At 40.2% G+C, this 12,246-nt stretch overlaps 1 protein-coding gene across 4 annotated transcripts in view; it reads left to right on the top strand.

The window, feature by feature from the left end:
* The window catches only part of CADPS (calcium dependent secretion activator), a 483,330-nt gene extending 471,636 nt beyond the window's left edge, over nt 1–11,694 (top strand). For all 4 annotated transcript variants that reach the window (XM_068557631.1, XM_068557633.1, XM_068557634.1 and 1 more), the window contains 2 exons: nt 7,124–7,228; nt 10,479–11,694. In XM_068557631.1, coding sequence (XP_068413732.1) covers nt 7,124–7,228; nt 10,479–10,658 — 285 coding nt within the window. In that variant the 3' untranslated portion in view covers nt 10,659–11,694. The remainder of the gene's footprint in view (nt 1–7,123; nt 7,229–10,478) is intronic.
* Nucleotides 11,695–12,246: the final 552 nt, after the last annotated feature.

The raw sequence follows: 12,246 nt of genomic DNA on the forward strand, positions 1-12,246 counted from the left end.
AAGGTTCTATTTTACTCTCCCTGTTCACAGAAAATGTTAAAACTTATAATGGATAATTTTTCAGAACTGAAATTTTTATCAGTGTCATAACTTTTGTATTTCCAAAACTCTGTTAGGAAAGTTCAATTCATTATGACAAAGGCAATATTTCTAGTTGTATTTCTCATTGAAAGCTCAAACTACCCACAGTGAGAATTTTCTTTTAGTAGCAATTGCTGAGTTACCAACCTAAGAGAAAGTAAGAAGGGATTAGATAGGGCTACGGGGGGAAACTAAAAATACGTTGATGCTAACACAACATTGTAAATCAACTATACTCCAATAAAAAAATTGTTTTAATTTAAAGAACCCTATATATATATATATATATATATATATGTATATATATAGTTGGAATATATATATATATATAGTTGGAATATATATATATTTTTTCAAACAATAAACAAATGGGGTAAAATATTAACAATAGGTGAATCTGGGTAAAAGGTATATGGGTGTCATTTATACTATTTTATTTTTACAACTTTTCTAAGTTTTAAAGCATTTCTAAGTAAAACAGAATATGCATATTATATAGTAAATATATTTTCTGTTTAATAAAACAAATACGTTGATGCTACCTAAGAAATGGCACCTCTCATCCCCATCCAACTGTCTAATCATTTCCCTTAAGAGTCAGCCATGATTATCTCTCATCCATTAGTTGTTTAAGGCTGTTGAGTGGTTTTCCGTGGGAAAACCCCTGACTCGCCTCCCTCTGCCTAGTGACTTTCTAAGCTCATAAAAAAGTAGATCTTTTCAACACCAGGCCAAGCTTGGGCTCTGAGGGAGACAGATCCAAGAGCATTATCCTACCCACACACTTCTCCTTTGAGAAGTTCAGAGCTGAATGACTTTGCTGAAAAGGCACCTGGAAACTAGAGCTGTTTCTATATAAACAAGCCATTGCTTTTTAAAATTACTGAGGTGAATGTGACAACTCCTACAGATGTAGTGGTAAATAACCAACTTGAAGCCTGTCCCACTGCTTACTAGTTGTGTGACCACAGGCTACTTATTTAACTTACCTATGCCCCTTTTTCTCATCTGCAAAACAGGGCTGTTAATAATATTGATACTCTATTGTTTGTTTTGTTTTTTAATTTTATTTTTATTTTTTATTGAAGTATAGTTGATTTACAATGTTGTGTTAATTTCTGCTGTACAGCAAAGTGACTCAGTTTTTTATATATATATATATATATATATATATATATATATATATATATATATATATATATATATATACATACATACATACACACACACACACACACACACACACACACACACACACATTCTTTTTTATATTCTTTCCCATTATGGTTTATCCCAGGACATTGAATATAGTTCCCTGTACTATACAGTAGGACCTTGTTGTCCATCCATTCTATATGTAATAGTTTGCATCTACCAACCCCAAACTCCCAGTCCCTCCCTCCCCTTATAGATACTCTTAAGAGTTCAACTCGATGATGAAATTATACAATGCTTGTAGAATGCTCTTCACAGTGCTTGTACATTGTAAGGACTCGGTGTTCAATGAGTAGGTAACTATTTTTATTAATTTTGTGACTGTGTATGTATGTGTATGTGTGTATTAGGAATCCTGTACAAAATAGTACTTTGTTAAAAACTGAGACTCTATAAAGTCCTATGGAATGGTGTTGTCTGATGGGGGGGTTGTGTAAGTTACGCGGGTATGTTACCCTTGTAATTAATGAGTATCGAAACACATTGGGTAGTTCTGTCTCCTTTTCAGCCTCTGTCCCTTGTTTTCATTGCCACTCAGGTATGCGATATGGCTGGCTCCAAAAACGAATCATTAACAGTAAGGTCCCTTTAGGACGTTGAATTAACATCAAGATAGGGGTGGGAGTAGGGAATTTAGACTCATCTAGGTGGCTGTGATGACAGGGGCATAAAGACAGCAGCAGTCACTGGAATAACACTCTATCCTGCTGATGAGGGATTATCCAAATCCAAGTGAAAGTCCATTTTCTGGGAACCCTATATTGTCCCGTGAGGTGTGAATTATTCATCCTGTCTCACAATCCTGCAGCACTTCCCAAGGATAAAATTCCCAGGGGGAAACAATGAACCCAAGGCTGGGGACTAGGGAGAGGTGAATGATTCACTTCTCAGTTGCAAAATTTAAGGAGGAGCCAAAAAATATAGTGATCAAATACTTATTTTAATATGCTAAAAAAATCAAAATGAATGCAAAATATCTATGATGAACAAAATACTAAAATATTCATTAAAGGCAGCATCCAATCCTGCACTTGCAAGATCCTGCCTCACTTGCCTCACCCCAATCCTAGCTGTAGTGAGCCCCTGCATGACAGAAGAGACATGTTGTGTATAACGATTCTTCTGCATGAAGTCAGTGTAACTGCAGGGCAGAATGTGTGGCCCGATTATTGGCAAGTTTATTTCTACTAGAAATGGATCAAGAAAATTCTTCTGTACTGTATATTAAAAGGATACCTGTTATGTTTTTGAGAGTAATAATAACAACAGTGGCTAAATTTTATTGAGTGCTTACTATGTGGCAGTCACTGTGCTAGGCCCTTTACATAATTATCTCTTTTAACACTCACAGTAATCCTATGAAGTAAGTATTAACCCCAAGAGGAGACTAGGGGTCAGAAAGTTAAGTAGCTTGCTTGAGTTTATCCAGCTAATAAGTAGCCAGCCCAAGCTGAAGCTGTAATTTATCCACACAGGGTTTGAAAAATCACTCATTATTTGTCTGAATCCTTTGAATCCAGTATATAAATCTAGGTCAATATAGTTTTAAATGTGTATAATGCACCCAGGATGGTTTTATAGGTTTGGGTGATGATCTAACACAGAACAACTTTACAGTGGAATTACTTTGAGCTAGTCATGTGTCCTGTAAGATTTATGCATATGATTCCAGAGATATTCCAATAGGAATAATTTCTTCCACCGTCGCATGGCTTTCTCTGGTCACTTGCTCTGCTTTCTTCCTTGTTTCGTGGTATTTCTTGGGTTGAGAAAGAGAGAGAAAAAGAAGAGAGAGATGATGTTAATGGTGGTGATGATGAAGATGTTAGTGGTGACGGTGATGTGACAATTGTGATGATGCTGGTGGTGGTGGTCATCATGGTAGTAGCTAACATTTATTGAGGCCTTATTATGTGCCAAGTACTGTGATGTGAGCTTTATTAGCATTAATTCATTTAGCATCAAAAAGCCTATGAAAGGCTGATTAATTCCCGTTTTCTGATAGAGAAAATGAGTCTCTGAGAATATAAGTAACTTGCCCAAGATCACAAACCTAGGCAAAAGACAGGTAAGGCCTGTGCTGTTAACAACTATGATGGAAGAGAGGGAGAGAGGGAGCGAGGGAGGAAGGAAGGGAGGGAGGAAGGGAGGGAAGGGAGGGAAGGAAAAGAATTAAATGGCACAGTTTTAGGTCAACCTTCCAGGTTCTCTTTGTTTTGCATTCGATTAAAAAAAATTTTTTTTATTGAAGTATAGTTGATTTACAATGTCATGTTAGTTTCAGGTGATTTTAACTACCCAAGAAGTTCCTGCGGCCGTAGCTGTGATGGACGTCCTTTTGGCTTCCAACTCTAACACCTTCACAGAATTATCCCCAGAGAACATACTTTAGAGGTACCCAGGGTACTGGGGATTTTATTTCTCTAGGACTTTTTTAGGATTAAAGTAACCTTATGTAGAAAGTTTCCATTTAATATACCTGAATTAAGGGCAGGCAGCAAAGGAGTCAGGAGTATACTTAAATACTTAGTATATGTCATCAGCTCACAATTTTTATTTCTAAGGATTTAGAGTGCATTTTACCAAAATCTTAGTGCCCAGGTATCAGGCTATCTCTGGAAAACGCATGTCTGAACCAGAGACAAAACAAAGTGGGGAGAACTTAAAATGTTTTATGAATTTCCTCTTTGGAAGAATCATAACAAATCTGCTGTATTAGCATCGATCTCAAATAAAGCAAACCTGATTAATAAGCACTGTGAACTGAATGTTATAACAACTGGCTTTCTGGAAGGGAGAATGCCCTGGTTTGTGGCATTTGCCAATTTCCACAGGGTAAAAACCCCCACTAAGGCCTATTTCTAGATATCAATGTGATACCCCTGCGTGTAGAGTTGGGAAGAGATACACAAGATCAGCTCTCATGTCCAGCGCACTATTACACCCTCCTAGGGAGGAGTCATTAGATGATCAGCTTTTTCACTCCAGTGCCTAATCCTGGAAAACTGCCACTTCCGGACTCACTAGCTGTGTGACCTTGGGCAAGTCACTTCACCTCTCTGGGCCTTTGTTTCCTCCTCTACAAAGGAGGAGCTCTGTGGAACATCCCCTTCACCTCTAATGTTTTAAAGTTCTAGAAGGCAGTGACTCCTGCTTTCTCCAACATCCAAGTGCCTTTAAGCGCCTTTCTGGAAAACCAAGTTAGCGCTGTGCTTCATCCAAGAGTGCCTCCAATTTCATCTACTGAGCATAAGGTTTGGAAAGGCGTGACTTACTCCCTTTTGCCTCTTGAAATGTGTAGCCAATGGGGCATCATACATTTTTTACACTTCTTTTGCTAGATGTGAGATCCAGGAGAAAAAGCATGGATGTTCCAGGGCTTTCTTGTTCTCCTGGGGTGGGAATCTGTGAGCGCGACGCGCTGATCCATCCATCGCTACGTGCAGTTCCTACCGCCCTACCCTTTCAGCAGCAGAGAAAGAGTATTGATAGCAGTCTACCTTTCCCTTTTTATTTTTTAATAGCCAAAAGCCATTTACAAGAATGGGAATTACTTACATAAAATGGGGGCTGGGGGGAGTTCGTTATTTTTTTCCCCGAAAGGTGGCATATCTCTCAGCAAAGAGAAAAAGGCATGTTGCACAAGGCTTGCTGGCAGTGATAGAAGCCAGCGCTGGTTTGCCCGTTGTCACAGCCAAAGCAAAATGCCACCTCTGCCTAGAAGCCAGAGTGCCACATTCCTCTTTTGTGTCCCTGAGATGCACTCATCATGGGGTCCTGGTCTTGTAGGTTTGGCCAGGAGGTCACCCAGGTTCCTTTGAAGGTCATTTTCCAACCCCAGGAGGTGGGAGTCGGGGGTGGGGGGCGTTGCTCATGACTCTCAAAATAGATTATTTGAGCCCCCCAGATTTCATGTCAGAATAAGTCAGTAAATGTGGAATTTGAGGCCTGGGGTAAACACAAGAGGTCCCCCAGCTGAGGGTAAAGTAGGGCTGTAGAAACACCCATGACCTAGTCATATTCCTATCCCTAGCCCCTTAACAAACCCAGATGCAGTGACAGCAAGAGCTCCAGAATCCCAAGGCAGGAGGTGCCAAAAACACCTCCAAATAATCACAACCCCCCCAAAAAAAGTTTCAGTGAAATGTTCTCGCTCCTAGAGGAGAAAACCTGTCCATGCCTGAAGCAGCTTGACCAGGGCAAACTGCCACTCCTATGTGGAGTGAACTGCAGATCTCAAGAAAAAAATCCCTACCCCCCCAACCCCGCCTGCTCCCTTGGGGAGGGACAGAAGGTTCCTGAAACTGACAGTTTCGCCTCCGTGATCTTTAAAAGAGCAGAAGCTGGCTGTGAGGCTGCAGTGCTGCCTTGATTGGGGTAGTGTGGTCTCTGTTTGCGGCTGGGCTCCAAGGAGAGCCACAATTGGCTCTGATGAGGAAAGAGCCTAGAAACGAACGATTGCAAAGAGGGCTTCGGAACGCCATGGCTGAGACTGTGTCGTTTCTTGCAAGGTGAAACTTGGCAGTTCTACCTTGCAAGTAAAAACCCAAATTAATTTTTTTTTAAAGAAATTAAGTCAGAAACAAGGCTTCGGAAAAACTGTGAGTGTTAGGCATAAACTGATTTTGGATGATCTTTAGGTGAGAAAGGGTGGAGTTACCATCAGAAACATGTTTTTATTTATGCTTTTCAAATCTCCACTGGTGTGCGTGTGCGTGTGTGCGTGTGCGTGTGTGCGTGTGCGTTAACAGGAGGGTATGCAGTGTTTCAATTCTCTAACCACTTTTTTTTTTTTTTACATCTTTTCTGCACACAGTTCATATACATGCCCTATAAATCAATACATAGGTCCATCCACACCTTTTCATTTTATTTGTAAATTGTTTGGTATAAGCGGGAATGCGTAATGAAACCTGGTGAAGTTTAAAAGATTAGATTTTTTTTTTTGTACTGACACTTCATAACACTGTTCATATGTCTCCGAGTGAGATTTATGAATATATGAGCAGTACTGCAAAATTATACCGCACCAGAGACTCCGTGCACCACAGGGGTGGCAGTCTAAAGTGACACAGCTTCAAGCATTTTTCACAGACAAGAAGCAAAATTTAACCCCCTTAAGGGGAAGTATGATTTCAACAGCTTGAAATGAGCTCATTTGTAGATGTTTTTTTTTCTCTCATCTTCCATAATTTTTTGGTGTTAAGATTAAAACAGATTGCACAGCCAACGTAAGGCCACATAAGCTGCCCAGAGTATAATTTGGCCCTTAAAGAGAAACCCTCCTTCATTGTCTTTATCCGAATGCCCCTTTAGGGTAAAGGAAGGTAAACTTTGCCCTAAATTCCTAAGGCTCTCAGCCTGATTCCCAGACCTGTCCTAAGCAGACAGGGTCTGGATTTTTTTCAAAAGGTAAGTAGCAAGTGGCATCGATTGGTTCGGTGGAGAAGCCCCCATCGTCTTGGACACCCGAGACAATGGCGTTAGGACACAAACAGTGACTTAAATCTCAACTGAGTAAAATGAACCAACAAAAAGGAGAATCAGAAGAGCAAACGGTGGCCTTTATGAATTGATTGTATATGAGGTGTGTATAGTGGAAGAGTTCTGTTTTCGATTCAAAGTCCAAACCGATCTCTTTTCGGCTGATCTGGTACCTCGGGATTTTTGCGTCAATCACTGTTCATGATCTGTGTGCTCTGAAATTCTCTTTAACCATTTTGTTTTCCTCTTGGAACAGAGCAGGTGCTCACACGTGGCCTGTTTCGTCTCTGCTCTTAAATGCTCCATGATGTGTTGGCTGGAGAACTTTTGTCTTTTTTTTCAGCAATGGTACAGCAGCTCCATGAACGTGATCTGTACCTGGCTGACGGACCGGATGGACTTACAGCTTCACATTTATCAGTTGAAAACACTAATTAGGATGGTAAAGGTAAAAGAAAACATAATGATTCTCCTTTGCAAACAGCTCACTGAAATACATTTCATTGGCAAGCTGCAGAACTTCCTTAACACAAAAAATATTAGTTTACATATAAAACAAGGTGATTCCTAAAATAGTATCTCAGGCAAGAAAAACCGGTGAAATCACTTTGGGATGCCTGGTTAATTTATTACTCAGACATCAAAGGGAAATTTAATAAAAAGGAATTTGATATTTTATCCAGACTGGAAAAATACTTTATGTATTTGCCATGCAAATATACTGCAAGGGCCATCATGCCCTTTGCATTAAACGTTCAAAAGCTGGCTTTTGGGTAGCACTATGCTAATCGCATCCATTACCAATTTCATTTATGGTTTAATTAAATAAAATTTTGCCACAATTAATTTAATAGAAATATTTCCCTCCGGCTCTTTCTAAATATGTCCTGGGATCATTATCAGGATGCAAATCAATATTGTTCTTGTAGTTAATTGAAGTAGTTTCTCTTACAATGCGTGTATACAGTCAAATGTAAAGGATCACGAAGGTGAGGTAACATACCCTGAACGTAGCTTTTTTCTCCCCCTGTTCTTGTGTGTGTGCCTTGGGCTAATGATAATTATTTCAGCGTGAAATCTCAGTGGTTTACATGAAATAATAAGATCACAGAAGGGGGTAAATACATTTTTGATCATTTCAGTTTCCATTTGATGCTTCACCATAGAGGGTTTTAAAACATTCGTATGCAAAAATCTCATTCAGAGCACAAAGTCTCTTTCAAAATATTTTAATGATAAAACGGAGGTGAATTTCCATTTCTTAACAGTTTGCCGAAAGTCCTCCCTCCCCCGTCCCCGCTATTCCACCCCCCCCCCCCCCCGCCCCATTTCTTAGTCTCTTTCGGATTAGCGCCATTTCATTGAAGGTGCTCCTCTACCCCAGTGCTGACTTAAAACCAATTACTGTTCCGTTGAGTGTAATTAAGGAGAATTATTATCATATGCATTTGATCTCACAAAGAGTCCTCCCAGGGAAGGTTGCAGACAGCAGTGTACTGCAGCTCTTAAAAAAGAAATCTATGCACTTGGACTATGCACCCAGCCTAATTTTCATATATTTAAATTTCAGTTCCTTAAGGCAACCTCACTAACCATTGCCTGACCCCTTGCGTTCCATTTTCTGGCTATAAATACTCTTAAGGGGAATTTTTTCTGTTTGACCCTTCCTGGGTAGACATGAAAAGAAGACATGAATTTTAGTGTGTTAGAATATCTTCCCATTACTGATTTTCAGATTTTTGTTGAGACTGTTAGAATTAGCAGTATTTTATTAAGAAAAAAATACAAGTCAGAGAGGAGGTTTCTTCTTAGCCTCTGCCAAAAACAACACAAACATGAACCACAGGCAAGGGACACAGAAACGTCCCTGCCAAAGGAACTCCTTCACTTTTGCCAAAAGTGGGCCCAGCTTAACTAGAGCCACAGCACAGAGGGATGAAGCAGAATTCACCACCTCTTCGCTAAGTACGTTACCCAGTGGCCTCCTTCTCCGAGGCAAACTTCCAATGATAATTGGCTTTCTTTCCTGCCTCTGCATCACTCGGTTTATTCATCCATTCATTCATTATCCAGCAAGCATTTATTCTTCCAGCCTTGGACAAATATTAGCTGAGCCCCTACTTGTATACTACAAGATGGAGTATTTTTAAAAAATGACTCTATGTGGTGTCCCTGCCCTTAGACATTCAGAGTCTGGCTGGGAAACACACTGCTCTGGAATTTGACTAGAGAGGAGAATATTCAAGTGATTTCTACCTTTTTCCCATCATATTCTCCAATCAATTCTAAGTGATTGAAAAGTACAGAAAAATCAAGTAAATCATCTGGATATCTGGTCTCCACCAGACCTAGCATTTTACTCAGCCTCCTACCCTTCCCCCTCCAGGTACAGACACAGTTCCGCTAGCTACCTAGCCTTGCAGCTTGATCCATAGTTAGGATGACCTTTGAATTTAGTGTCGAAACCAGATTACTTTGAAGAAAGAAAGAAGCTGCTACACATGATCCTACTGGGACCATAGATATAAACTGGCAAAGGGTACACGTGGTCATCCTACCCATAATCTTTTATTACTGGACTTCACTGAGCTGAACAGCATTCACTAGTTAACTCTGCAGTCATTAATTACCACATGAGACCTTCAGGAGTGGTTGACATGGTGATTGACACTAGGACTGCATCAGATGGACTCCAAAACCCAGAAATCATAATGCAAGTGGCGTTGAAGTATGTTACTGTTCCTCCTTTTGACCCCTTAGCAAGTTTCCCATATCAAGAGGAGAAACAAACAGCAGAATCAGTAGCTGAAATGATATGCAGCGTGATGAGGAGAGTTGTAGTTAGAGAGGGACCTTTTGCAAAAAAATGTTTTGTGAAGTAGACAACAGCCAGATGCTTCTGGTCATGTTCAATTAACGCGAAGGGATTCCTAGAAAAACAGTCCCTGGGATACCTAAGGAAATGCAAGAGAAATCGCCTGAAGGAACAAAGAAAGAACTTGTGGTACAGCAATAGCAGACCATTGTTCTTGAAAAAGAGCCAAATTTCTTCCCTGAGACCATGAAGTTGTGAACAGAATAGATACACTTCTTTCCTAAGGAGACGAGAAATGTCACATGCCCGCAACATATTGATGAGGCATTAACGCTCCATCTTCCCCGTAATTGTTGCTGCCCGTGATCGGTTTCGTATACCGACATGCATATGTCTGTCTTGTGAATGAGACAGAGGGATACGCAGTTACAAGCCTCACAGATACTAAGGACCAGACCGCAGCAGAAATCGTAAAATACCATAATCATTTGATCCATTATTTCTGTGTTATAGCCCCTCACACTGTCTATCATATGATACGATACAAACCTAAGAGAAAGAACCAGACCAAAAAAAAAAAAAAAAGAACCAAAACAGTTGTGGAACATTTCCCTTTACAGAACTGAATAAACACAAGCTTATGTTCTTTGCTTTGTCTCATCTAATACAGTTTATCCTGTCACCATTTCTCATTTTCTGTCATTCAACAAATCTCAGTTTTCAGTACAAGTGAAATCTGAGCATGGTGGCTTTTCATGTGACAGTGCATGAAGTGTGACACTTAGCTGAGGTCAGTATTCTCAACCCCATGCTTGCCTTGTGCCCTGTCCCTCCCTTCATGGAGATGAGATCTCCCTCCTCACCGCATCTTTTCCCTCCTTAGAAAACCTATAGAGACTTCCGACTGCAAGGAGTCCTGGACTCAACCTTAAACAGCAAGACCTACGAAACCATCCGGAACCGTCTCACCGTGGAGGAGGCCACAGCGTCCGTGAGCGAGGGCGGGGGCCTGCAGGGAATCAGCATGAAGGACAGCGATGAGGAAGACGAAGAGGACGATTAGAACGCTTGGGCCTGGAGTCCACTAGGACAAGAGTCTTGTAATCAATGCATGTCCTTAGTCTGTTAGTTAACCCCATTATGGAATTTTCTGTCAACTACCATGCCATGAGATGTGTACTGATACAACTGCCATTTTAGCTACGTGGTACCGAGATTAGCGAACGACCTTCGACTCTACGATTTCCTGAATCCATGTCTATATGTTGACAAGCAATATGGAGCACCGTTCTTTAAATACCGTTTATGGAGAATACGTAGCTCAGTTGCTAGGTGTATCCCTGTTATCAGCAGAGTTCAATGATGCTTCGTCAATGTGCTGTGTGAGCGTCGACGGTAAACGGATGTGAGGGCGAGTACGCCAGGTACTTTCTTTGTTTCCCGTATGTGGATGCCAGTTACTTAAATGAGTACAATAAATGAATTTAACTACGACACGTAGATCTGCTTTGTCTTTTGAAAAACAGAAGGCAAGTCTCCAATAACCAACTTTCAGTTCTTTCTGTTCCCCTAAAACTGAAAAATGAACCCTTGGTGTCCTTGTTAACCCACCCTTTCATTTATCCAGATAGTTACCCAAAAAAGGATGGCTACATACCAATGGATTGATCCTCCTAATTGCCACGGCAAGGGCGATCCTATCATAACATCCAGCACAGTTCAGAGCGACTGTCTTCTATCAAAGTTCATCCTATTAAATGTTACGTTTTGCTTTTATGTTTCAATAACCGTGTATGTTAAAAAAAAAAAAAAAGACCTGAATATTTAAATTATGACCCTAGACTATAACTGTGTTTATAATAAGACACGGATATTTCCTTCAGTAGATTGTAACCATAATTTAAATTATTTTGTTCCACACTGTTTTTTATATCTGTCATGTACATTGCATTTTGATCTGTAACTGCGTGACCCTGGGGTCCTCTGCAGAGCTCTTTCTTTCTGTGTAAAGTAGTAGATCCATCTTGCTTTTGCCTTATATAAAGCCTACAGTTAGGAAAGTGTGGAAAACTGTGGCTTCTCAATAAATAACTGTTCAAATGTCCCAAGAATACTTTTGAGTCTTTTTTGTCCTCTGTCTCCTTTGAAGCCAGAACTGAAACAGGCAAAGCTGGAAGACGTGCGGAAAGAGGAGGGAAGGGGTCATTTTCATAGAGTGTTCTCGAAACTGTTGGAGTGGGTAGTTTTCAAACGCTTGTCTCCACGAGAAACAGTCTAAAATTCCATTAATTCAGACTCCACTAATTCAGAATCTGTGGGCATTTGGACATGTTGGGCTGATTACACTTGCATTATAGGATAAATAAGGGTTTGCTAAGCAAGAGAGTAGTGTAAACGAGAGAAATGTTTCTCCTGTATGAAGAGAAGGCCAACAAACTGTTTTTAAGCACCACTTTAACAGCAGTGTTTGCATTCAAACAAAGCGTGTGCCAATTATATATGATTCTTATATATTTGTTAAAGCATTTTACAAGATTCTCTAAGATATGGAGTACTCTTCTCGCTCCCCAGTCCTTGTCAGCCATATAATCACCTAAGTTTAAAAGAAACCAAACATTTTGGTAGCCTTACCTGTTTTATTTGTGCCTGCC

Source organism: Eschrichtius robustus, chromosome 12, assembly GCF_028021215.1.
Source record: "Eschrichtius robustus isolate mEscRob2 chromosome 12, mEscRob2.pri, whole genome shotgun sequence".
Lineage (NCBI taxonomy): Eukaryota > Metazoa > Chordata > Mammalia > Artiodactyla > Eschrichtiidae > Eschrichtius > Eschrichtius robustus.